Source organism: Monomorium pharaonis, chromosome 5 (assembly GCF_013373865.1).
Source record: "Monomorium pharaonis isolate MP-MQ-018 chromosome 5, ASM1337386v2, whole genome shotgun sequence".
In the NCBI taxonomy this organism is placed as follows: Eukaryota; Metazoa; Arthropoda; class Insecta; order Hymenoptera; family Formicidae; genus Monomorium; species Monomorium pharaonis.
In genome coordinates, this window is record NC_050471.1 from 28,148,861 (window position 1) to 28,173,352 (window position 24,492).

At 33.2% G+C, this 24,492-nt stretch overlaps 5 protein-coding genes across 8 annotated transcripts; 3 read left to right on the forward strand and 2 right to left on the reverse strand.

Moving 5' to 3' along the window:
* Position 1: 1 nt before the first annotated feature.
* LOC105837264 (GPI ethanolamine phosphate transferase 2) lies at positions 2–9,580 on the reverse strand. Of its 3 annotated transcripts, XM_012681876.3 has the most exons (13): positions 9,376–9,580; positions 8,329–8,527; positions 8,020–8,229; positions 7,305–7,493; positions 6,722–7,079; positions 3,836–4,032; positions 3,470–3,715; positions 3,110–3,288; positions 2,509–2,729; positions 2,228–2,381; positions 1,724–2,024; positions 1,172–1,338; positions 2–1,092 (listed from the first exon to the last, which is right to left on the reverse strand). In XM_012681876.3, the coding sequence occupies exons 1-13, from the start codon at positions 9,519–9,521 to the stop codon at positions 840–842; spliced, it is 2,820 nt and encodes a 939-aa protein (XP_012537330.1). In that variant the 5' UTR covers positions 9,522–9,580; the 3' UTR covers positions 2–839. The 3 variants fall into 3 exon arrangements, with proteins under 3 accessions (XP_012537330.1, XP_012537331.1, XP_012537332.1); XM_012681877.2 differs by lacking the exon at positions 9,376–9,580 and having other exon boundaries at positions 8,020–8,246; positions 8,329–8,461; XM_012681878.2 differs by lacking the exon at positions 9,376–9,580 and having other exon boundaries at positions 8,020–8,195; positions 8,329–8,459.
* LOC105837265 lies at positions 4,707–6,701 on the reverse strand. The gene has a single exon (XM_012681880.3). It carries the CDS (start codon positions 5,783–5,785, stop codon positions 4,838–4,840), a length of 948 nt encoding a protein of 315 aa, XP_012537334.1. The 5' UTR covers positions 5,786–6,701; the 3' UTR covers positions 4,707–4,837.
* Positions 9,581–10,403: 823 nt separating the features above from the next.
* LOC105836919 lies at positions 10,404–14,307 on the forward strand. Its single transcript, XM_012681287.3, has 5 exons — positions 10,404–10,542; positions 11,686–11,905; positions 12,033–12,123; positions 12,373–12,603; positions 12,978–14,307. Exons 2-5 carry the CDS (start codon positions 11,691–11,693, stop codon positions 13,089–13,091), a joined length of 651 nt encoding a protein of 216 aa, XP_012536741.1. The 5' UTR covers positions 10,404–10,542; positions 11,686–11,690; the 3' UTR covers positions 13,092–14,307.
* Positions 14,308–14,427: 120 nt separating this feature from the next.
* On the forward strand, positions 14,428–17,980 carry LOC105836914 (tctex1 domain-containing protein 3). Of its 2 annotated transcripts, XR_003626545.2 has the most exons (5): positions 14,428–14,908; positions 15,117–15,310; positions 15,953–16,194; positions 16,764–16,893; positions 17,202–17,980. XR_003626545.2 is itself a non-coding variant. In XM_028193463.2 (3 exons), the coding sequence occupies exons 1-3, from the start codon at positions 14,861–14,863 to the stop codon at positions 16,116–16,118; spliced, it is 408 nt and encodes a 135-aa protein (XP_028049264.2). In that variant the 5' UTR covers positions 14,428–14,860; the 3' UTR covers positions 16,119–17,980. The 2 variants fall into 2 exon arrangements, 1 of the variants encoding a protein (XP_028049264.2); XM_028193463.2 differs by having other exon boundaries at positions 15,953–17,980.
* Positions 17,981–19,506: 1,526 nt separating this feature from the next.
* On the forward strand, positions 19,507–24,025 carry LOC105836913 (multiple inositol polyphosphate phosphatase 1). The gene is given in 10 exon segments (XM_036287531.1): positions 19,507–19,712; positions 19,793–19,939; positions 19,941–20,230; positions 20,445–20,549; positions 21,245–21,355; positions 21,580–21,712; positions 22,534–22,744; positions 22,835–23,038; positions 23,215–23,455; positions 23,581–24,025. Coding segments are annotated over 10 exon segments (1,704 nt in total). The 5' UTR covers positions 19,507–19,531; the 3' UTR covers positions 23,662–24,025.
* Positions 24,026–24,492: the final 467 nt, after the last annotated feature.

Here is a 24,492-nt window from a genome sequence, read left to right on the forward strand (position 1 = left end):
CTCTTGTTATAAATTCATTTATTTACTGCGAATGTTCATATACCATATTAGTTGAACTCAATACTATCTAATGCTATACAAAATTTATAAATTGATAAATTTATCTTATCAGTCATCGAAATGACTTCTATCTCTTTTTTGTCGGAATCCAAATACTATAACTATTCATTTAATAGACTGATTATAACTATTGATTTAATAGTTATAATCACTATATAGTTATAATCACAATAGACTATATATCATTATATTAATTAATAAATCTAATTTTTTTAAATGTTAAAAAAATATATTTTTTATTTAAATAAATTGTATTTGTTATAAATACAATTTATTTATAACATAATATATATGCATATGCATATGCGGAATCTTAATCTTTGCACAATGTATAATCAGACATAGCTGCAGATTGCATTGAGACTGTTAAAGACTGTCAACCCTGAACAAATTTTCGTCAATACAAAAAGGGCGCTGTGGTAATTAAAAAGCAATAATATTATCAACTGTAAATAGAAATTTATGATTGTTAACATAAATATTTAAATAATATAATATTAAATTCATGACTTTTCATTATGTAAATGCTTTGTAAACATATATGCATACTCATAAGGTTATAATATAAATATTGTAAATTTACTATTTTTTCTGTACAGTTGTCGTTTCTATGGCTAATCAAACTTGAATGATTGTTACATTAAAATTAGTCCTAAATAAAAATCGAGTTAAGACTCAATAAATTGAGTTCTAGATATATGTACATAAATATTTACGAAACATCAGACTAATAAAATTAGTACTGTATTATCAATGGCTTACTCTTAATTATTTAAATTTTAAGAAACGCGAACTCCCGTAACGGTAGCAGTCTTTAATAGTATCTTATTGGTGATCGTAGTCACAGTTAACGTCAATAAAACGCTACAGCACATTGTCACGGAATACGCCGCCTCGTACAACAATTTCGGCGAGAATACCGACCATACGAACAGATGATGACGCTGACTGATGACAATAATCATGTAGACGGTTATTGTCAGCAGCCTCCACGCGATATAACTCCTGCTTGTGCGCATGACAGTATCCGTACTGCGAATACAAATCAATTATTTCGTTAATTAACGTTCTAATCGCACTATAAGAATTTTAAAATTCGCGAAATACTCACCAGGATGTCTGATTTAGTTGTCGGTAGTAAACGAGTAAAAAGTAAGCTAGAACGGGCGCGGAATAAGTATTGATGACTAAGTACACACCAGTAACGAAGGGCATATAGGAACGCAGACCGACATATCCGACCGCGACGTCTATACTCGCGAGACTATTGGAGTTCCCCTAAAATAGAAGTCAGTTTATAATAACAATCTTATAATTTGAAATTAATTGTAATAAAAATGAAAATGTGTGTCATCCCTCGCTGAAAAAACTTTGGGAATCGAACAAATATTTATTTTTTTACACGTTAATGGTATATTATGAGATACATGTGTTAATTCTAGAATGTTTTGATATCTCTTAATAAAAGTTTGCTCCTAACAAAAATTCAAAAAAAGTGACTGCATTAAATTTACATAATATTAAATAAAAAACATAAGCAATGCTGTCAAGTTTTTTCTAAAAATTATTTAAAAGAAACAGATTTAATCGAAAACATAAAATTCTCTTTCAGAGTTCCTCTTATTCTAAGTTAAAAGTTGTGAACTTTGAAGTCAGATTCTACCTGATAGAAATAAAATACGTTGCCCAGCCAGCAATGCACAAAAATTTCTAGATTGAGCAAATCGTTTTCTCTCAATACAGCATCGATCGTCGAGCTCGCGATGATCTGCATCGGCAAGAGGATCACATTATATGGCTGGTGCAGCATTGCCGAAATCGTCACCCAAATGTTCACTATAAAGAATAGCACCGTACTCGAGAAACGCCGTTTATCGTGCTTAATTATCAATGTCGTTCGATGGACATAGCTTAGCACAAACAGCGCTGTTATCCCCCAAAACATACGTACCTCGTATATTCCACTGCAACAAAGAAATTTATATAATTTTTGATATTTTATTATGTCCAATAAATATAATTAAATATAAATTTGATTAAATTTTACTAAATTCATTAAAATTATAGTAAAATTCTTCGAAATATACGATATTTCACGATATGATTTTAGAGAAGATTCTAAGAAAAAAATTTCTCTCTGTATATGAAATGTAAATAACAGAATTACCTTGACGGAGGATACAATAGAATTTTTATTACAGCACCGTTGGACATGTGGCGAAGATATATACATGCTGCGATAGCTAGATTAAAAAACAACGACTGCTGTCTGTATTCTTTACTCTCGTATCTATACGCAATCCAAATTAGAAGAATGAGTGCTGAAAAACAAAAAATATATATATAATTATATACTAATTCAGTTTCTAAGAACTATCCGTGTGTTTCGGTATTTATGTTAAGAGAAAATTAATACTTTCGTTTAAAAAGCATTTAAACATTTTTTACCAGTCAGAAGCAGGAGTGTCATTGCAACTTTGCTATCATCTTCTTTCAACCAACGGGCTATATCGGGCAGATGGGCCCACTTGTCGCCGGTACTGTTTAACTTTCGCAGAACTCTGTGTCCGATCAGTATCAGCAATAGCTTAACGCAAAGTCCTACGTGACATTTACTATCGCTGCATCTTGAGCTCATCTCTGTTCGCATCTTAATGCTTGTAAGAACGCTATTATATATTGTACTATTAGATTCAACGAAGAGATTCAACTGTGATATAACAGGTTATTCAAATCGGATTTAAATTTTATCATTAATCTTTTCTATAAACTATAAATTGCAATAAAAATTAATTTGTGATTTTATAATTAATACACGTTTTTCATATTAATCTAAAATCAATAAATAATAAAAAAATACAAAATTTTATGTCTCTGAATATCTAAAGTATATATAATTAATATAAAAATTGTTGTGCTTCCATACATGAAATGTTAAAATATATAATATAATTTCTGAAAAATTTATATAAGTTAAATAATCTTTTCGTAAACAAATAACTTGTTCAGTATCTGACTTGAATTATGCCGGAAAAAAAATTATACTCACTATCGATAGTGCATGAGCAATTTTGTGGAATAACAATAGAGAAAGTATGTGATCGTACTGGCCCAGAGGAAGTACCATGTCTGATGTTCCTCTTCAATAAAACTACTGCCGCCGAAGCTTGCTATGTGCAATAACGTGCCGATTTGGAATACTACACGTATTCTTGATCCTTTCGTGAACTTCAATATTCAATTAGAAATATTAAGATACTATAATTTTTATTTTAAAATAAATCTTATTTGAATTCTAAAATTCCTAACTATACTACAATAAAAATTTGTCTACAAGAGAAACAATAGTTATAATAATTAATATAACACAATTTAAATTATATATAATTAAATAAATATTGATTCTCACCTTCGTTAAAGATAAGCTGTTGTTTACACAAAAATCGTAGTTAATATACAAAACGCCAATGACTAAGTCAGGATAGAGAAATAACAGCATATTAAGTATACTCATTGTGTAGAAAGAAATTGTGCTTTCAAGACTATACAAATAATATAGTCCTAGACACAAGAGACATCGCACCAAAAAAAACAATGTAGTTTTTTTACGTGTAGTCCAAACAATGTTTTGCACAGAAAACAAGATTAAAATGATCTGAAAGAAAAAAATATAGAATTATCAAATTTTGTAAAACAAAAGAGATTATAGAAAAAAGAAAAATAATCTATAATCTTTTTAGAAATTGTATCGATTTATATAATCTGTTTTACTCACTTGACACAGAAAGAGTACAGCAATGGCCATTGGAAAAAAGTCATACTCGACTATGCTGCTAATTAGAGTGTCCTTCATCTCCTTAAGGATGGTGTTATAAGACGAGACGATATTCTCGACCATTCCATTCTGGATTCCGCTCATGCTCAACCAAACGGCGTATAGGTTCACGGCACTTAAATACTTCCGGTGTATATCTGAAAAATGTTGAATTTTCCTTTATATAATCGCTAATTCGCGATATTCTACAGATATACCAAAAGGTAAAAATGCAAAAAAAAAAAACGCTTTTTGCAGAAAACGTAAATATAATCCTGTTGTATAAATAAATAATGTATAAGTATTTTGTCTCAATTCTCGTTATCACTTTACAGTTTCAGCAGGATGCAATGATTTCTTGCCATTGCAGGATAATAAAAAGGAAATACAGTCTTTTAACAGAAAATTTCTTTGTTTTTAATCATTCGGTGCTATCCTTTTAAAAGGTTTTCAATTAATATTTTCTTCTGAGGCTTCAAACGAGGATCTATCTTGACAAAGCCTGGGGAGAATTTTAGTTTTTAGAAATGGATTCTTATATAAACATTAAATAGCAATAGTTTCAGATGACGGGTCACATATCGTCTTATTATTAATAGGATAAATTAAAAGAATTCTTAAAGAATTCTACGTAGGCCTTTATGGACATTTTACAGACATTTTGAACTTTTTCTCTAGAAAATTTCCGAAAAAGGAACGAAATACAGAACGAAAATAGGACAAATGTCACATGATACGAAAATTTGATGTATGAATGCTAAATTAATTTTTGATACGTAAAGATAAATATGTTTCAATTTTTATTTGCCTTATACAAAAAAATGAATAAAAATATTTAAAAAATTTTTTTATTTATTATCAATATCAAGCAAGTACATGTGACATAAAGAATGCTTTTGGATCGTAGCTTTTTATGTATATCAAGAATTAATTCAATTCTCGATTAAGCTAAAAAAATATAGGCTAGACAGCCTCTGCTGAGTTGTCGCAGAAGACAAAGCGGATCTGATCGAGACCTAGGTAAGCCATGAAATCAGACGCCTGGAGTTTTCTGTAGTCCAAATCTGGTACACCGAGTAACAGGCTTCTTCCGTCCTCAAAGGCTCCCAGATTCTCGGCAAATATCTGCCAGTTCGCTGTGTTGAGATTCGGGTTCTGTATGTGCAGTAACCTCAGTAAGCTCTGGGTGGACTGAAGCGGACCTGGGATCCACACGAGGGCACGAAAATATTTCTGCAGTTCGCCGAGCATGATTATCCTGAACTCGGCTTTCGGCCATGGTGAGATGTTGCCGATCCGCGTCGACAGCCAGTGTACCGACGCCTCGTCAATACATTTAATCACTATGGCGCCAAATTTTATGTACGACTCATAAAATTTAGGCACAAAGTTGCCACCGGCAATCTTGTTAATCTCTGCTGAGATTGCGCCCCGGACCAACGTCAAATGTTTCATGTCCAACGGCGTGTTGTTCGTCGACACTAACGCTCTCGTTAAGCTGTCGTTAATCGCCTGGATTCTGTTATCAAATACTTTAAATTTCTTGGTAACTTGGTTATTCGTCAATCTGGGACTGTCGATGTAACTTTGCGGACGTTTGACACCGGTGTTGTACGTACTCGCTGTTGTATGTGGTGCCGATAAAGCCGCCAAAAAATTAAAATTAGGATTGAAGGTCTTCCTTTTCCGCCTTTTCCGCTTCGAACCGAAAAAAGTATTCGTCCCGAATATCGTAGTGTTGTTCCCTTGTGTATTTGTAGTAATACTCCTCAAGTCCAAGGACCCAGCAGTAACATTAACAGTGGCTGCCGTCGCCATTGCCGCACCTATGGTAGAGATCTCTCGCGAGTTCTCCGTCTTTGTTTCAATCTTCGTTTGTTTATTTTTGCATGTAATATTAGATATTTCCATTCTGAATCCCACGAGCAGCTAGGGTAGGTACCGTCCGCCCACGCAGAGCCCCGCATGCATGGGTAAGGCTACATTACTGCCGGAGTGTCGCCCGGTTCCCCGGAGGCATCGTTAACGGCACTGCACCCCCAGTGCCACGCAGCCCTCATCACGATTTGCGTTACAACTTGGCTTGGGAAGCTGGTCCGCGGCGGCAGCTTTACCTCGTTCCATCTCGGAAGAGGCTGTAACTGCCGCTAACCAGACGACAGGTCGCCGTCTGGCCGTCCTCCTATCCGCCACCCGGAGACGCGCCCGATAGATAGCTCAATCCACGAGATATCGATTATTACGATAAAATATGCATGCAAATAAAGAAATAACATATAGCTGGTTTGCGTCCTTATTGTGATACTTAATATAGTGATTGAAATCCTTGATCAATTCGTCGATTTTACTTTTTGGTATACCTGTGTAGAATAAGTAAAATAATTCCCATAAATTTTTGAAGCTACGTATAATATAATATTGTCGCGAACATTTCCTTTCACGCTTTTAAATTACATTTTCCATAAGTTTCTTGAGAATTTATATTACAAATTTTTGCATCATCGATTTGATGCAAGTTGACTTTTTACATATCTACACGAAAAGAATAATTTCACAGTATTTAAAAAGCTTGACACAAATCAGAAAATAATTTTATGATCACCAGAATAATAATGTAGGACGTTCAAGTATTATAATATTGCTGCAAAAAGTTGACATTCTAAGATAACTAGCTTAAACGTGCAATATATAAATTTTCAATGTATATATTTTGGTCAAACATAATTATTTTCAGATCTATATTTCAGTAGAATTATTCTTTCCGTGCATGAGTACAGACTTTTTTTTCTTTTTGATACTTTTATCTGAATATTTCGCGATTAATTCTTAATCAAGTCAAATGCTTACACTCAATTTGCCATTGATGATGGGTGAGTTTCCGGAAACGATCCTCAAACACCTGTCTTGAGTTGTAATGGAAAAGAAAGAGTCGCTTAGCATCGTCGAGATTGTAAATACTGTCCAGGAATATGGAACCGAGGTTTGTAGAAGGAATAGGTAATCCGAGGGCGGCCGACAACGTCGCCGCGACGTCGAGTTGTTCAATCTCGATCGGTTCACCGTCCTCCTGATGCAAGCAGCGAGTTCCTCCTATCGTGACAAACGGCACAGTCGTCTCCTGCGGCGTCGAGCCGCCGTGGCCGCCCGAATCCTTCATCCCGTGATCGCCGCAGACGACGAGGAGCGTGGATACTCCATCGTTGTTCTAAAAAAAAAATACGCAAGTAAATGAGCAGAGAAACCTTATTATGTTCTAGACAAAATAGTGAATTAATTTTTTATTAATAACAAAAATATATATTTCCTAGATGTTCACATTATTTTGTTTCTCTCTTATATGTTGTGCACTAATATATAAACTATTCTTATCATATATATGTACACATTTTGAAAACATTATAGAAATAAAAGTAATTTTTTAAATACTGACCCAATTCTGTACTTTTTGGGCTATTTGAGCGACAATCTCATCCATTTCGCGTAATTTAGGTTTAATTGAAGCACCAAACGGACCTTCGACGTGACCGATGTGATCCAATCCAAGATAATGGAGAATCATCACAGTCCAATCATCATGATTCAACTCATCTCGTATGTGTCGAGTCACATTGTTATCTACCTGTTAAAAATTTAACAATTATATTAGTCTTTTAACGTTTTAACAATAATCTTATCATAAGAATAAAATATACATAAAACAATATGTTAGTCTTCGCTTTGGCGCTCATAGTGCTTGTAAACATCACTTGTCCTTGTTTAACATTTGATAAACAACAAGAGGGAAATAATGTTTCAAACTCTGTGTCTCTGTGAGCACAAAAGCGAATGCAACCTTCATTGTACCATTTGTTTATTAGAACAATGTGTAACTCAAAATTATTATTTTTAAACGGTTTGCAAGAATAAGAAAACAAGAATTCTAAAATGAAAAATACACACTAAGTGAAAAATTAATAATAAAGGATATTTTTATTTTTCTAATCAATAGATTAAATTATTACACTAAAATTGCAAAACTTTTAAAAGTATTATTTCAAAATTTTGATAATTTAAAAACATTGAAATTGTAAAGTTTTTTTAATTTTCATTTTTAGTATCATTGTAGTAAATGAGCAATATATCTTATCACATAACATATTAATTACCTCTGTAAAATCTGTAACAAAGAACGACGTAGTGCCATCGTGGCGATCAAACATGTAAGGAAACAGAGAGAGCCAAGTGTCGTCTCCGTAAAATACCAGTCTATGTCCATGCCGCTTCAACTGATGTAACAGACTGTCGCTTTGCAGAGATTTGCTCCCAAAGTTCAGTATTACATCTATAAAATTTGGCACCGTACCAGTCATCATCGCCTAATAAATAAAGATTCCTACAAAACTAGTTTCTTTTCAGCAAGGAGCAATTATCTTTCAGATAATTGCTAGTGAAATTACTGCGATTTTATTAATTACTTTTATTCTGGGCATGGTTACGGTTGGTGGCTGCAGTTTAGCCCGCAACAAGCATCCAGAGGAGTTTGCCAGTAGATTACTTGTCAATGGCATGGTGGCTTTTTCCATTGAATCTGCGACAAAATCCCATCTCAGTCCGTCAATCACCATGATTATCAGTTTGGTTACCATCGGCCTATACAACACATCCTTCTTCACACTGCAAGCATAAATATTTGGCATTATAGTATTAACATATTGATAAATATAAATGTGTTTATAATTATTTTTAAAAAGATATTGTAACAAGTCTAATATTTAACTTGAATATATATTTTTTAATTTATGTTGATGAACAAATTATTAATGTTAATATTAACTAAAATAAAATTATATACTATCATAACTTTAGAGATATATCGATTATAACAAAATTTTTATCTGCCAAATTTCACTAATATTGCATTTATAAATAAAATTATATCCTTAAAAGTTAAAAGTATTGATATAAATACTAATATCAGTTTCTTTTAATTAACTGTAATTTCTGTTTAGCTTATTTAATTTTTATCTAAGGCAAAATAGTATATAATTAAATTTACAATGTATTCAAATTATCATCAAGTATTTGTTAAATATAATACAGCAAATATTTATTAAGCACAATCACTTCTGTCTTTTTTTCTGTAAATTTACATTCGGTACTAAGGATGGTTTAAAGAAGGTCAAAAAACGTTTGAGCCATGTAAACATAGTTTGAATTTATAACAGCAGGAATAAGTATCTTGCATGACTCACAGCCTTTAAATTACATTTGAATTTTAATTTACATTCATTGTTTATTAACAGCGTTAACAAAATTAATTAGGTAGATTAATTAGGTAGATAAATTGTTCCTTTACAGCTCCTATAGGAATTGGCCAATTTAGCCCCGTATTAATTATTTGTAACAAGCACTGCTAATGTAACAATAATGTGAGCAATTAATATATAGTTATCAGTAATTAATCGCTAATTAATGATAGATCGATCAATTTCTAGGGAAGAAAAATAAGGTTAACTCAATACCTCAGGTTACCGACGTGCTCTGGGACGTCCGATTGCGAGGCGAACGTATCGGCATGATGGGCAACGGGGAAGAAACCGTGTAGGAAGAGAGCGATGGAAATCGGTGCGGCCAGCAACGCGAAAAACAACAAATTGCGTTCGGACATACTTCCATAGCTCCGACAGGCAGAATTGCCGGGTTAGCCGGCTATCGAGACTATCGAGCGGCATCGAAGTTCGACTCTCTCGCAATCGATTAGCGAGATCGACTCTCGTTTCTTCGTGAGAGATTTCAAAATTGAATTTTTGAATTTCTATTATTTCTTGTTCTTTTTAGAACGATTCGAGTATATTGGAGAATATTTCACGTACCAATTGTTCGATGAAGATTTCTTTAAATTTGTTAAGTAAAAAAACCAATGCTAACTTTATTTCATTGCAATATTAATAACATTTACGGAGGAAGAGAATTTCTCTTCGAATTTATCTTCAAAATCATGGCAATCGTGGACTTTGAAGAGTTTTATTAAATTTTAGTAAAACTTATAGTACAATTATAGTAAAATATATATAACACTATATATATATATATATATATATATATATATATATATATATATATATAATGCTATATGTAATACTATAATTATAATAAAAATCCAGTGAACCTTTTTATTAAATTTTACTAAATATTAATTTACATACTAAAATTATAAAATAAAATTGAAGCAAATTTTACAACAAGCAAAATACAATAAATATTTTAGAAATGCAAATGGACGTTTATAAAAATTCAACAGTTGCACGGCAACATTGAAACCGCGCGTCTTCTCTTAAAAATTGAGGGCGGCTTGACGTAGAACGTCACGTTAGCGCGAAATGAAGGCAGGAAATCCGCACGGATGGAAACGTGATTTCCGCACGCGACGACCGATTTCCATCGCGGCCACCCTGTGCGTGGCGGAGAGGCTCGTGCAATAAGTTCGCCGCCGATCAATAAGTGGAGGCGGAGAGGGCTGTTTTGTCGACCAACGCGGCGCCACACACGTAACGTTGCCCCGCGTTGAGCTGCGGGGCTCAGTTCAGTGCGCGAGGCGAGTTTCGCCCGTGGATCATGCATCCTCGGTAATTCCCCGAAAGATTCCCTCCTGCCCCACGCGACTTTCGTCCGCTCGTCGGAAATCAAGAGTGAGTATTAGGATTTAAGGTTCACACATGTACACACGGGAGTCGCGCTTGCCGTCCTTTTCGACGGCCGTTTGTCGTATATGCTTCCGGATGTCTTCAGGTTTCCATCTCGGATTCGCGAGCTTCGCCTGCACGGGAAGAACGGGAAGGTTTTACCGAAGTTTCTACACAAGCTAAAGCAACTATTTGAAGATAATTTTGTTGGACCATCGATAGAATTGTGTAGGACGTGCGAACATCGCTGCAAGAGAAGTGTTGACACTTCAGCAAACAGCCTGAGTGTCCTGTATGATTGTCCCGATGGTCCAACAAAATTATTTTTAAATAATCGTATCTCCCAGCTGTGTGCTTTTAGACTTCGGCAAGGTCGTTCTTTTTGCGTTACACCTCGTAAAGTTATATTCTGATGATTGTTAGAGTAGAACGCATTAAAGTTCTTAATAATTTGCATTATGTTCCGACATTAAGCTCCGCACAGCTGCGAACTGAGCTTCCACGTATTCACCTCTTGAAACAATTCTTTGTTGAATTGTTAAGTACAAAAATGATCATACAATTGTATTTTTAAATTAGCTTCAAGCTAATTCTGTATGCCAATGCTTCACTATGAACGTGCGCGTTTCTCGATAAAATAAATTTTTTTTTTTAATTTTACTCAGCAAACGCCAATTAAAAATTATACACTGAAAAAAAGATTTGGTTATAATAATCCAGTCTTGGTCCAAATTACCCAAACCTTAGTGAAATAGTTTCAACTAAACGTAAAGTAATTATAACAAATGAATGATATGAAATATTTATAATTATTACCAAATGTTTTGTTAATATTATTATAATTTTGTTATTATTACAACATTTGTTTAAACAATCAGATATTTCAACAATATCATTATTTCACAGGTTTATCAAGAATTTTTTTTCAGTGTATAACTGTTATTTAAATAATTAAATAAACTCTTACTTATAATTTCTTACTTGACAATATAACTGTTAAATGACTTATAACTTACAATTATGTAACAGTTATATGACTTTAAAAATCAGTAAAATTTGGTCAGTTTTGAGTCTGAACGACAATTTATTATTTTTTTTTTTTTTACGATTGTGAAACATTCGCGAATTGAATGTGTCGAACAATTTCAGCGACAATGACATCGTTGGAGGACAGTTGGAAGGAAGCTACGGAGGGCCTGGACGCCGCGGTCTGCGACTCCTGGTTCACGCGCCTGCAGGAGGTCTACTCGGAGGAGAAACGCACGTATCACAATCTGGACTCGGTCAGGGACAAGCTGCATCACTACTACGAAATCAAAAGCAATCTCAAAAATCCGCGAGCCGTCCTACTCGCCATATTCTTTCAAAAGTAAGCGGCAACAACGATCTTGTGGCGATATTGTTTGCCTCTCCATCCATGTTTTTATTAAAGTGAATTGTATATTATATTATTGCTCTTGTCGGCGACAGCTGATTCGAAAATATTTCCGTTACAGTTTCGAGTATGATCCTAAAGCCTTGGTCTTCAGCGAGGACAAGAATCTCGAGCACTTCAATGCTTTTGCCGACGAGGCCGAAATTCCGTCGGTGAGTAAACCGTCCTGGGTTTCTGATAATTAATAATTCATACACGTTTTGATCCTCGGCGAGTGCCATTTGTCAAACTTTTCACATCTAATTACACTTTAATCTCACATATATAGATTTTATTTAAAAAAGAAATCGAAATACTAAAAAAAATAAGAAGAAAAAATAATGTTAATAATACAGCTTTAGCATTTTAGTCAAATAAAGAAAACGAATACCGAAGTTCACGAAAGTAATGTAATCTTTCAGGACGCGGAGCTCAGAGAGGAAACCTGCGCTCTGCTCAAAGTAGCGGCGACTCACAGCACCGACGCGCACAAGGTGGGTGGTGCCTTCGGCAGCGAGGACGCTCACTACTTCCTGGATCTGGACATGGCGGTGCTCGGCTCCCCTCCCGAAAGTTACGCCGAGTACAGGGAGCGAATACGCGGGGAGTACTCTTTCCTCAGCGAGCCCATGTACACGGCGCTACGGTTGAAGGTAGGGCACCCCGTTCAACTTTGAAATGTAAATGGCAGAGAAGGAGAGTGACAATTTCTCAATAAATTTTAACTACGAGATGACCAAAAGATATAAAGACTATCCAAAATTTGGGAAAAGAAAACATTTACATTCTAATAATCCTTGAAGAGAAATGCAAGAGTGATGCGTTAAATTTTCCCTCTTCCTAAAAATTCTATCTAAAAACAGATACGAAGCCGAACACAAATAATTTAAGTTGGTTATAATAAAAAAAATTCTTATAATATCTCATAATTACCTTTTTAAGAGTTTTTCATACATTAAATTTGTAAAAATTTCTGAAAAAAAGTACAAACCCCTTTACTATATTTCTGTTTGTACACACGTTCCAGGTGTTGCAGAACTTCCTGCAGATCCCGAACATCTTCGCGACCGTGGAGTTCCGCGACAAGCTGGAGGAACAGGCGCGCCAGAACATCCAGGCGGAGGTGGAGATGCTGTCTTAGAGTTTCGTCGGGTCTTCGCTTTTTGGTTGAGGATTTCGCATTTCGCTCGCTCGTGAACGATCCGTCGAGAACTTCCGGTTCGTGGAGCCAACGAGAGAGAGACGCGAACAGTTTTAGACGCCTACCTCACAGAGACGCGTCCGTCGCCGTTTCTGCAGAAACAATTGCTGAATGCGAGCCGAGAGGGTGGATATTAAAGTCGCATTCGCTTTTCACCGTCTTTTCACAAACGCAAGGGTTTACGTAACAATTGTTTGTTGCACAATCGTCAACTATACTGCTCGTACCGCGTAAACGCAATCGCAATCGCGAGTTGACGTTTGATCTGTTGCAGATTTTAGTTACTTCAAACTAACAAGTAATTTGCTTGATGTCTAATTTGACCAATGTTGTTTTAGTTAACAAATAGTTACAAGGGGTTATAAATATTTATTTATGTAACGTAGAGGAGAGAAAGATACAAGGCTTACAGATGTTTATAATTATAAATAATGAATATATGTACATATGTGTATTGTTTCTGAAACTTATATAGTGATACCTTAGTTTAATAATTGTTCGATCTGTCGAAAATTGTCCTACTCTTGTGATTTTGCACGTTGAAATTTGGAAGGTATTGACGACCGGTACTTACCGTGTCACCATAGGATTTGAGAATGGAATTGACGTATCGATAAATGTAATACCAGTATATATTTTAGAGAGCGTATTTTCACCGCACGGACATAAAGATCAAAAAGTGGCTCATACTTATAATCAAAGAAGAAGGCGCCTCGCGTTTCAAATATGTATTTTCGTGTTTGTGTCTTCGGGAATATTTCCCGAAACGAATGTAACTTTGTAAGAGTTTTTTCGGATAAGTGTCTGTAAATCTTCAAAGGTTTTAAAAGAATCCCGAGAAGAGATTCCCCTTTCCACACGTCTTGTCCGCAAATCGTTTTTCGAAGCAAGCTTATATTTCCTCGACATTGGCATGGCGATGTTGTTTAACGTGCATTTTACGGAAGTTAACAAAAATTGATTATCGCTTTTGCAACGGCAAGGGGAGTGTTTTAAAGGTTCGTATTTGAGATGTATAATAGAAAGAATTGTTAAACGATAACCGAGACGCGGCGTTTTTTCCGAGGCTCGCGATCGAGAAAATTGCTGGTGGAAATATTATAAATATTAAATACAATGTATAATATATATTAAATAAAGTGATGATTATTAAGTACGTCTGTTTATGATATAGCACTGTATTCCTGCACAATAAAGCACAATTATTCATTCACGCGCAGAGAGAGAAGAGAAAAAAGTAATACGTATAAAAATAATTTTTATATAAATTCTACATTTTTCAAAAGAATATATTTTTTGTAAAGTAGACAAATTTTCATATAAATTTTAATCTTTTAAAAATTTTAAGCTTTTTAGAACACTCGATTAATTTCGATTAAATTATTATACATTTTTACAGTTTCCTGTATTCTTTAAATCAGTTCTACAGAAATGTGATTTAACTTTATCTCCTCAACCTGTGTTAAATTTTTTTTCTTAAATATTTTATTTTATGTATATAGTATTTTATTTCTACAAATAATTCTTGCTTCCATCGATCGATCCTCGCGGCGTTTCTAAGTAACTGATTGTCGTTTACCTTGGATACGTGAGTACTAGTAAGGATTAATAAACCAGGCAAGCTCTTGCATTAGAGCGAAAAATAATTGTTGAATTACTGAAGGCTTCTATACTGATCGATTTATCGTTGTCGAACGAAAATCAACATTATGCCGCTTCAATTTGAAGCAAGTGAAAAAAATCCCGACGACAATGAGGTAAAAAGCACCGATCGAAGTTCCAAATCACTTTACAACATCGGAATTCACGTGGATTAAAATGCCAAGATTTTAATTTAAAAACAGTATTTTAACAAATTTAAAATTAATTAATTTTTGAAATGTTTTAAGAATTTAGATTTAAAAAAAAAGGACGAGCAGAATGCTCTCAAAGTTGTTGTTGCAAATATCATGACGTTTGTCGCAGGTACCGAAGTATCAAAACACTTATCGCATGGAACCACAGAATTCGTTCAAGATCGATCTGGTGGACAAGATCGTGAGATCGGTGATGAACAATCGTCTGGACGAGATCATGTACGACGATGCGGAGGCCGTGAAATTGTGCGGCGACATCGCGGCGGAGATACGACGGCGCGTGAAGAAATTAAACTTCGATAGGTGCGTGATGGGTCTCCGATGATTTGAGAAAATGGTTTCTTTTTTCGGAGAAGAGAAGAAATTCTTTTCCGCAAATGTAACGATAGCTTTTTTCTGCAAGAATTATTAGAAAAATTGAAGATTTGAAAAAGACATGAACATAAAAAGATATAAGCAATATGAATTTTTATTTAAATTAAACATAATCGTTGTTTAATTGCTATTTCATTCGAATTTTCTTCACACACAAAATGTAATTTAGTTTTTAATATTTTTTATTTCAAAACTGCTTTCTCTTTAGGCATTTAAAGATTTTGTTAAAATATTTTCTTTATAAAAATTATTTATTCTATATCTGAGTTTTTTTTTATTGTATTAATCAAAATCATATGATTATGTAGCATATTAGAACAAAATATGTTGTTAATAAATTAATTATTTAACTTACAATAAAGTAATCAATAATCGTTAATTCACTTATTCTTATTATCAACCGGTTATTATTTTAAAAATTTTATCTAGTTATGTCATATACAAAATAGACATTTTTTTTAATTTCAAACTGTTACAAAAAATTTGTAAATAATAATTTGTTGATAAGGGTAAAAAAGGGGATTTACGCAAAATTTCTTGGTCGTTTCAAAGAAATTCTTTCTTTTGCAGGCACAAGATTATCGTCACGGTCATGATAATCGAGAAAGCCAGCCAATCGGTAGAAACAACCCTTAGCTTTCTATGGGACAGCGAAAGAGATAAATATTCTGCCTTTTCTTACGAGGGTCGCACTTTTCACGCTCAGTGCAGCGTATTTGGTATCTATTACGAGTAACACTTGCTGCAAGCCTGTGTTTCCTGCGTTTTTCAATAAAATCTCGGTTACGAAAAAAAGTTTATCACACAAATAGGTAAAGTTTTGCTCTCGTAAAATTTTTCTATTTGCGATTACGCGGAATAAAGTGACGGATCCAATTGTGAATCACATAAGCTTAAAATAATTTTTATTTAATTCGCATTATTTCAAAAATGATTTTTAAGTAAAAGATCTATTGTATTAGTCTACGTTTCTTAGACGGAGCATTAGCCTCAAAATATTACTTGCCTAAATCACGGGCGAATGATATTTAGAAAAGGATAACGCTTCGATAGTATATTACATTTCACTTAAAAATTACTTTCCTTTGTTCTTCCTTTCTTTTCTATGAATATATGGAATAATGGAAATAACAAAATATTTTTATGTAGTAAATGCAATCACAATTGTAACAAATGTGATGGCATTACTTTTTAAATATTTTTTTGCTATTTACAAGTAATAATAATTAGTAACTATGCTTTGCATGATTAAAGCAATTATTAATGTACAGCACCGAAAATTACTATAAATTATAATTAAATTAAGGTAATTACATTCTTTTTTTAGCGTAATTAATTAATTAATTAAATCCTTTTGTTATCCTGATATCTATGTTTCCAGTTTAGATTATTGGCCACGCAACCCACCTTTGCCAGCATGTTGTCCTTTATAAAAGATGCCTTTTAACATTAGCTCCGAAACAACGTTACTAAGTTTGTTAAAAACATGCCATCCGTTTGCGAGGCCAGAAGTAAGTAATCACTCTTTGAGTAACAGTTTTCAAACGTTAAATTATAAATTATCAACAATTAATTAATTATTTAATTAATTAATTGTCAATTATTAATAGCAAATTAAAAAAAAAAAGTCGAGTTTGTGCAAAGCAAATTAGAGCATTTCAGAGATTAATAAATTAACACAAACTGTTTTGTGTGTTTAAATAAAATCTCAGTCTCCACAAGTCTAACAGTTTTTGCTCTTTTCTTATTCTTTTTGAGAATAATTTTAATATATTCTATTATATATAATCGTATATCTTAATAAATGCTTTTATTTTAGATGCGATGATATCTGAACGAGAATCCTTTAACTTTGCAAGGCTGTGAAAACGAAGTTTGTGATTGGGCGCAGTGGAAGAAGAAGCTGAGTGAAATTGCGTATAATTGTAGAGCGGAAAAAATTTGTCTAGATGATGGCCTACAATTTCATTTTTTTAACAGGATACGCTATCATTCCATTACTATTTTTCATCTCCTACCGCTACAAGATTGAATACGTAGAATGCCACTAGAATCGAAAAAGGTGCTTTCGTAATTTTCGTTTCTCATTTTTGATTAATAAAAAAAAAAAGAAATATTTTGATATTATTTTTATCATTGTAATTAATTTTGTCACATATTTATACGTTTTTAATATTCGATACTGTACAGTATGTAAAAGTACTGAAAAAAGCTAGTGTTAAATCGAATTAAATAAAAAGAAATCTAATATTAAATGTAAGCAAGAAATGAATTATTTATTACATTGTTTTAATCTCCTTTAACCTAAGGTTTATCTTTGCGAGAAACAATAGTCGGCGTTGTTTAAAAATTATTAATTCAACAACTGCACAAAATCCTATCGGACTGATCTTGCTGTGCTTATGTTAGACAGAATGACATAATTTTAAATTGTTAGAGTTTTTTATTTAAATTCTATAAAAATAATGCATTCTCACTTCACAAAACTATAGAGAACAAATCATGTCTCACTAAAGATCAACCAAATGACTCTAATAAATAAAATAAAAATTTACACTCAAAAGTCTTCTCATTTTGCGCATATTATATTCACGAAAGTTACATCGAGTACAGAAAGCGGATAAGCGAGCTCATATTCACGACGCTACGATTAAAGGTAAGCCTTATAATCCTGAAGTATATGAAAATTGCTCTTGAACTACATATTACCAAAAGATACGAAAGCTATTCCGAGATTACCGCTGGATCGCTAACATTCCGTAAAAGAGACTGAAGTGCTTTCTAAAATTATCTAGAAAACGTTACCTTGATAATTTTTAAGAGAGCAAAGTAGACAATTAAGTAGACACAGAGTCAAGTCTTCCCTTTCGTTTACAAATTATCTGAAAACGTTGAGAAGCAAAGTTTTAAATTTTAAATAAATAAAACATTAATAAAGAAGAATTATTTAATTAAAAATAAATAAATAGTAACTTTGATATTGCCAACCAAAATTTTTATTTTAAATAATAATTTTATTCAATTATCCAAAATGCACGTGATTGATGTCTTTTATTTAAGTTTTTAAATATTACAAAGAATTTATAAATATTCTAAGCGTCATTAAGTATATCGCAATGACTCATAAAAATTCCTTGGTTGTTATAATAGAAAAAGAATCCTTCTCTTCCACGTACAAAATTATTATCGTGATTACGGTAATAGAAAAAACCAGTCAAACCGTGGAAACAATCTTAAGCTTCCTGTAAGACAGCGAAGGAGATAAACATTCTTTTCTTTCGAAGAACTCTTACTTTTCGCTCAGTATAGTTCAAGTTCGGTGTTTACAGACAACGTCCGTAAACATATTTCAGAATAACAAAGTACGAGTTTCCCTACAGGGAGGACAAATTCAAATTTAAATAGATGGTGAAGTATCGTCTTCATAGAATTTATAGTTTTCTGATTACGCGTAATAACCATTTATCATACGTAAAACAACAGACATTTGCGTAAAGTCTTATAAAGATTATATTATTTTGAATATTTTGTTTTAAATTAATGTTCAAGATTTCTTATTAGTGTTAAAGTAGCACAATTTATGGAAGAATAAACAAATAACATAAAAATAATGTAGATATTTTGAAACACAAAATTTTTAAAGATAAGTGAATAGAACGTACTTATGTGTCAACGTATTATAAATGTTAATTTTATTAACAATATATCTTTTTACAATTTGTTATCAAAGTGTTGAAATTTTTCGTGTAAATTTGTTACAGAATGTTTATGTACTTTCTTAGATATTCATCTTATGTTAAATTAATTTAATATATTAAAAATTTAAGTATTAAGTGTTACTCGTTTGAAACAGGCTACGTTAAATTTTCGAAATTTTTCAACTGTGTAGGCAAATAATATTTTTAAGCTAACGCTCCGTTCAAAAACGTCAACTATCGCATTATATATTTCTACTTGGAATTCTTTTTTTAAAAATAATTATTAATACATTAATATAACGTTTTTTTCTTCTTTTTAAAAAAGATTCTTTTTTTAAATTGTGTACCAAGAATTAGCTCTATCGCTTCGCATTTCAAGTAACAAAATATAATTTCTGTCATTTAGATCTTCTTTTCTCACCTAAAACAGTAGAGAGCAAGGATTAGCGGGATGTGGAGGAGATTGTGCTTGTTCATTTCCTTGTGGCTGATGAAAAATGCGGTGCTGCAGGGCACTCCTGTATCCGAGCCCTGTCACTCCAATTACAGGAATGTTTATCCTTACACCGGCATCGAGACACCGTATTCTTACATTTATGACAACAGTACCGCAGGAAGCATGACTCTAACAAGTAAAATATTCGTACCATAAAAAGAGAGCTTAAATTTTCTCGCTAAATAATTTTCTATTAAACAAAATTAATTGTTTTAGACTGCAAACCGATGCAGATATGGATGTTGACCAGACACGGGACGGAATATCCGAGCGAGACAATGATGAAAACGATCGTGGGCATAGCGGAGAGATCGCGCCCCCACTTTCAAAACATCGTGAAGAAAGTATACGGACGAATGACCAACAATTGTAAGCGAGAGAGAACTTCTAAGGCATCTGAATTCAGACAGTTGGAAGATGGTGGATCGTTTCGTACTTATCTTTGTAATTCTTAATGGACTGTTTCCGGTAGGCATACCTCTGTACGCAAAGGTTCCGAAAAATTGGGATACCTGTCCCGCTTTCGGAAGGAAAAGGAAAGAAAAGTATTTAACGAGGCAGGGTGAAAAGGATATGCTTGCGCTCGGTCAGAGAATCAGAGCGAAATTGCCGACACTCTTCTTCGAGAATGTGACTAAGAGTTTCAAGGTGGAGGTTTGATTTTTTAACATGTTAACGGGTTAAAATTAATAAATTCTTCCATAAATCAATTACAATGATATGTTCCCAGCAAACACAGAACATGTTGTAATATTGCTGTGATGTTGCTACAATGTTATAACATTGCCGCAATGTTGCTGCTATGTTTGCTGGGTTATATATTTGTAATATAAATTAAATTTTTTTTTTCCTAACGTTTATGCTGCAGTTCAGATCGACGGCTGCACAAAGTACGACCGCTAGCATGTTAACTTTCGCAAAGGGAGCCTTCGATGTTGACCTCAGGTTAATACCAAATAACAACAATTCGAAGGTAATAAATCGGAAGGTATATACTTTCTTAATATACGGCAAGTGAAATAGTGATCGATTATTATACGCGAGCGATTGGAAATTTCAAGCAACTTAGATAAAGAAAGCAAAACCAGCACTAAGGTGTGGCGAATCAGGCATTTGCTTTATGTAAACTGATTGAAAGATCAGAAAATGGCAGGTCTGAGATTCTTAGTCTCAAATAGCATGCAATACTTTTTCTAATACATAAAAAATCAGTTTCTGATTATTATAAAACTTTTTACAATTAATTTACAATTCCTCTTTACTTGAATCATATTCGAACTTGGAAATAGCATCAAAAATATGTTTAACTTTTGGTAACAATAATTTCATGAGAAAGAAATTTTAGTATGTAAATTGAAATTAATAGAAAATTATTTAGGATTATTGCTAAGGCAAGGTGTAGAAAGTAATCAATTATCGGAACTCTTTTAATTAAAAATAAAATAACGTAAGGTATCAATAAATTTTGATAAAATAATTAACGATTTTGTGACCATTAGAACACGAAAAGTTACTTCCAATTTCCGTGATACAGGTTTGTTCAATAAAGTTATCAAATGTCAATCATCCTTCTTTCATTTGCTGATGTAAGAATATTGTGTGGAAGAATAAACACACCTTTTTATCGATTTGCCACTATATTCTATATTCTTTCTTTTTTTTTTTTAGTTCGAATCAATGAACGTAGAACAAGAAATCATAACAAAGCTTTTCGAAGGAGCGGAGGGTAATGTGCTCAATTTTAGGGTTGTGCCGGTCGTTAATGACACTTTGTTGAAGGTAATAAATCAACAGCCACATCTTTCATTGAAATTCTGGTAATCAACGAATGTAAAGCTCTACTATCTTATGCGTTGTATAACGTTCAGTCGATCAGGAATATACATATACGCTTTCAATTAATTATTAATCTTTTTTTTCTTCCTATTACGATGCTTAAAATTGCATCGTGAATATTAAACTGAAGCGCGCTGTAGGTCTCTCATATTAATTATTCAAAATAGCTGTACGACACTTGCGAGTCATGGTACAGTGTCTTCAACGAGCAAGTGGCGAAGTTTGTTAATGGCCCGGAAATGGCGAAAGTTGTGGACGACGTTAGTCGTTATTTGTCTCTTCCAGATCCGATCAAACAAGGTAAATAATCACTCGGCGACTGGTATCAGTTTTCCAAAATCATCGGTTGCAAGAGAAGTATTTCTTTTTCACAAAAAAACTTTAAGCAATCAACGTTGAATGTTAATGAAAAAGATGCAACAGTTCTCGAAAAAATTCTATTCTTATATAATATATTGAGTGAAATCCTGCAACGCTTTGTCACGTATATCTCTGGACTGAAAAAAGTATATTTTTCAACTTTTTTAAAAATCGATACTTCAGAATCAGAGTAAGACAGATAAACACGAATTAAATAAGGATTTTTTTATTTTTAAGTAATTAGAATCGTTAACATAAAAATTTGCGAAAAATGATTACTACGCATAGGGTACTTCTTACTCCAGTGTGACGAGCCTGGGCAGTTCAAATTCCAAGATTAAACTTTGAAGTTTGAAGTCTTAGGCCCGCTTTTAACGTAGATTAAGTTTAATCTCGGTTTAATTCACTTATTATCTCATTCTAGTTCCAAAAATTAGAAAGAGGTAAAGAGTTAGTTAAATCCGAGATTAAAATTAATCTACGTTGGTAAAAATGGGCCTTACAGTGTTAAAGTAATCAATCGCTGCTAGTTATCGAATCTTATTGTACAAAAAAAATGTTAATTTGACTAAATTTTTCAACTAAATTAAATTTTGTCTATTCAAGTTATTTATATAATTTAATGAATTATATATATAAATCGACATTTATGCATTTAAGTTAAATGTATAAATGTCTTGAACTGACAAAATTTGAATTCAAGCTGAAAAATTTTGTCGAGTCAACAATACTTCTTTCTCAGTGTAGTACAATGATTACAGAGAGTGTCGCTCAACTTTACGACGTGTGTCGCTTCGAGAGGGCCGTGTGCCCGGAAAAACCGTCGCCCTGGTGCGACGTGTTCACCAACGACCAAATGCGGACCTACGAGTATCAGGACGATCTCTTTTCTTACTACGACGTCGGTCCGGGAGAAAAGATCAACGGCAAGCTGGGATGTCATCTCGTCCGGGACATGTTCGAACATTTTACGTAAGCGGAAGCCTTCGTCTGCGATGGGTTCTCGAGTACTTTCCACTCTTGGTTATCCTCTTTTGTCTTCTCCTAATTAAAATCTTGTAGAAAACTCGAGATATACGACGACGAACCGAGCGGTGTGTTCTACTTCGCCGACTTTCAAATGATATCGCTGTTCCTTACCGCGATGGGAATCGGCAGGGACTCCGTGCCACCTACGGCCGCGAACTTCCGAGACACGAGTTATAGAAGTTGGAAGGTCTCCCAGTTGGTGCCGTCTGCCGCGAATTTTGCGGCGGTCTTCCACAGGTAACGATCGCTGAAACATACACAATATTACGATATCGCATGGAAATCCAAAGGAAATTAAAAAGCAAAGAAGTAGCTCATTATTATTCCTTAAACAAAGTTACTTTCTTTTAGTAAATAAAGCTTAACTTAATAATAATTATATATATATATATATATGAATATTTTTATGTTAGATGCAATTCGAGGAACACTCCCTTCAAAGTCTCCTTCTATCTAAACGAGAGTCCTGTGACCCTCGAAGGCTGCGAGGACGGAATCTGCAATTGGGCGCAGCTGAAAAAGAAGTTGGGCATTATCGCGGCCAATTGCAACGAGAAAATTTGTGAAAAGAATTTCGGACAAAATACCGAATCAAGTTCCGCACGGTGGCTTAACACTACAACCGTTCGTGTCAAAATTCCGCCAAAATCAGAGGTGTCAATTTAATAGTTTATCTTTTTATTTTCTTTTTAGTTAATGAAGAGTTACTTCAATTTATATTATTTGTATTATTTGAATTATTTATATTCTACTCACATAAGTTTAATTTAAATTTTTAGAGAGAATTCGTATTACTTCCCAGGCTGCCTAAAAATTATACAATAAACTTTGAAAAGGCTGAAGAAGAGAATCCACTCTAGAGCAGAATGCCGAGCCGAGCCTGAATGTTTATTTTGAATTATATATAGAGGAAAATAATAAAAGAAATCTTTTCCTTTTGTTCTATCCTAAAAAAAGCATTAAAAAAGAAGTTTTTATAATAAACCTTTAAAGAAATCTTTAGTGTTGGCAACTTCAAAAATAAACAAGAATCTGATCCTTAAAATCTACGAGAACGGTCTGTAATTTGGCGAAGTTGAAAAAAAAGTTTTATGCTATGTAATATCATTATTTTTTTAATTTAAAATATAAGAACCAATTTAGAATGTGCTGTTAGCTTCCTTGTTTTTTACTTTTTACTTTTTTACATATTATTTTATCAATAAAACATCTTGTTGACTATCATATCTTTTGTTATGCGTTTTTTGCCTCTTTTGAAGTTCATTAACTTTTATCTCTCCAATTTCAATAAGACACAAAGAAGCAAATGGACAATAGGTAAGAAGACAAAAAGCAGGAAATAAAAACCACATTGTAAATGAATCCTAAATGTTTTTCAAACGTTTTTATCAAATATCAAAAATATATTTTGTTTGTGATTCTTAATTATAATTTATTAATAAAATACTTAAAACATTTTAAATTTTGATATTACGTACTTTTTCACGCGTTGTCTATTTTAAATAATAATTTCACCTAATTATTTTTAATGTACAGAATTGATACTTTTGTTGAAACTTATATCCTACAAATTAAAATAAAAATTTGTCTAAGGGTCAATAAATGTATATACATACATATTACGATGCACAAAAATGCTTCGGCCGTAAAAGGAACTCCTTTTCCTTCAGGTACAAGATCGTCACGATAAT

Bases quoted from the DNA above. Each gene is read 5' to 3' on its own strand.
- LOC105837265 (XM_012681880.3), bottom strand. From the start codon at position 5,785: ATGGAAATATCTAATATTACATGCAAAAATAAACAAACGAAGATTGAA.
- LOC105837264 (XM_012681876.3), bottom strand. From the start codon at position 9,521: ATGTCCGAACGCAATTTGTTGTTTTTCGCGTTGCTGGCCGCACCGATT. The intron at 7,080-7,304 runs GTCAGTATTTAA...TTTTTTTTTTAG, and splicing joins CCCAAAAAGTACAGAATTGG to AACAACGATGGAGTATCCAC. The intron at 1,339-1,723 runs GTAGAATCTGAC...CTTCTATTTTAG, and splicing joins ACGTATTTTATTTCTATCAG to GGGAACTCCAATAGTCTCGC.
- LOC105836919 (XM_012681287.3), top strand. From the start codon at position 11,691: ATGACATCGTTGGAGGACAGTTGGAAGGAAGCTACGGAGGGCCTGGAC. The intron at 11,906-12,032 runs GTAAGCGGCAAC...TTTCCGTTACAG, and splicing joins CTCGCCATATTCTTTCAAAA to TTTCGAGTATGATCCTAAAG. The intron at 12,604-12,977 runs GTAGGGCACCCC...CACACGTTCCAG, and splicing joins ACACGGCGCTACGGTTGAAG to GTGTTGCAGAACTTCCTGCA.
- LOC105836914 (XM_028193463.2), top strand. From the start codon at position 14,861: ATGCCGCTTCAATTTGAAGCAAGTGAAAAAAATCCCGACGACAATGAG. The intron at 14,909-15,116 runs GTAAAAAGCACC...CGTTTGTCGCAG, and splicing joins AAAATCCCGACGACAATGAG to GTACCGAAGTATCAAAACAC. The intron at 15,311-15,952 runs GTGCGTGATGGG...TTTCTTTTGCAG, and splicing joins AAGAAATTAAACTTCGATAG to GCACAAGATTATCGTCACGG.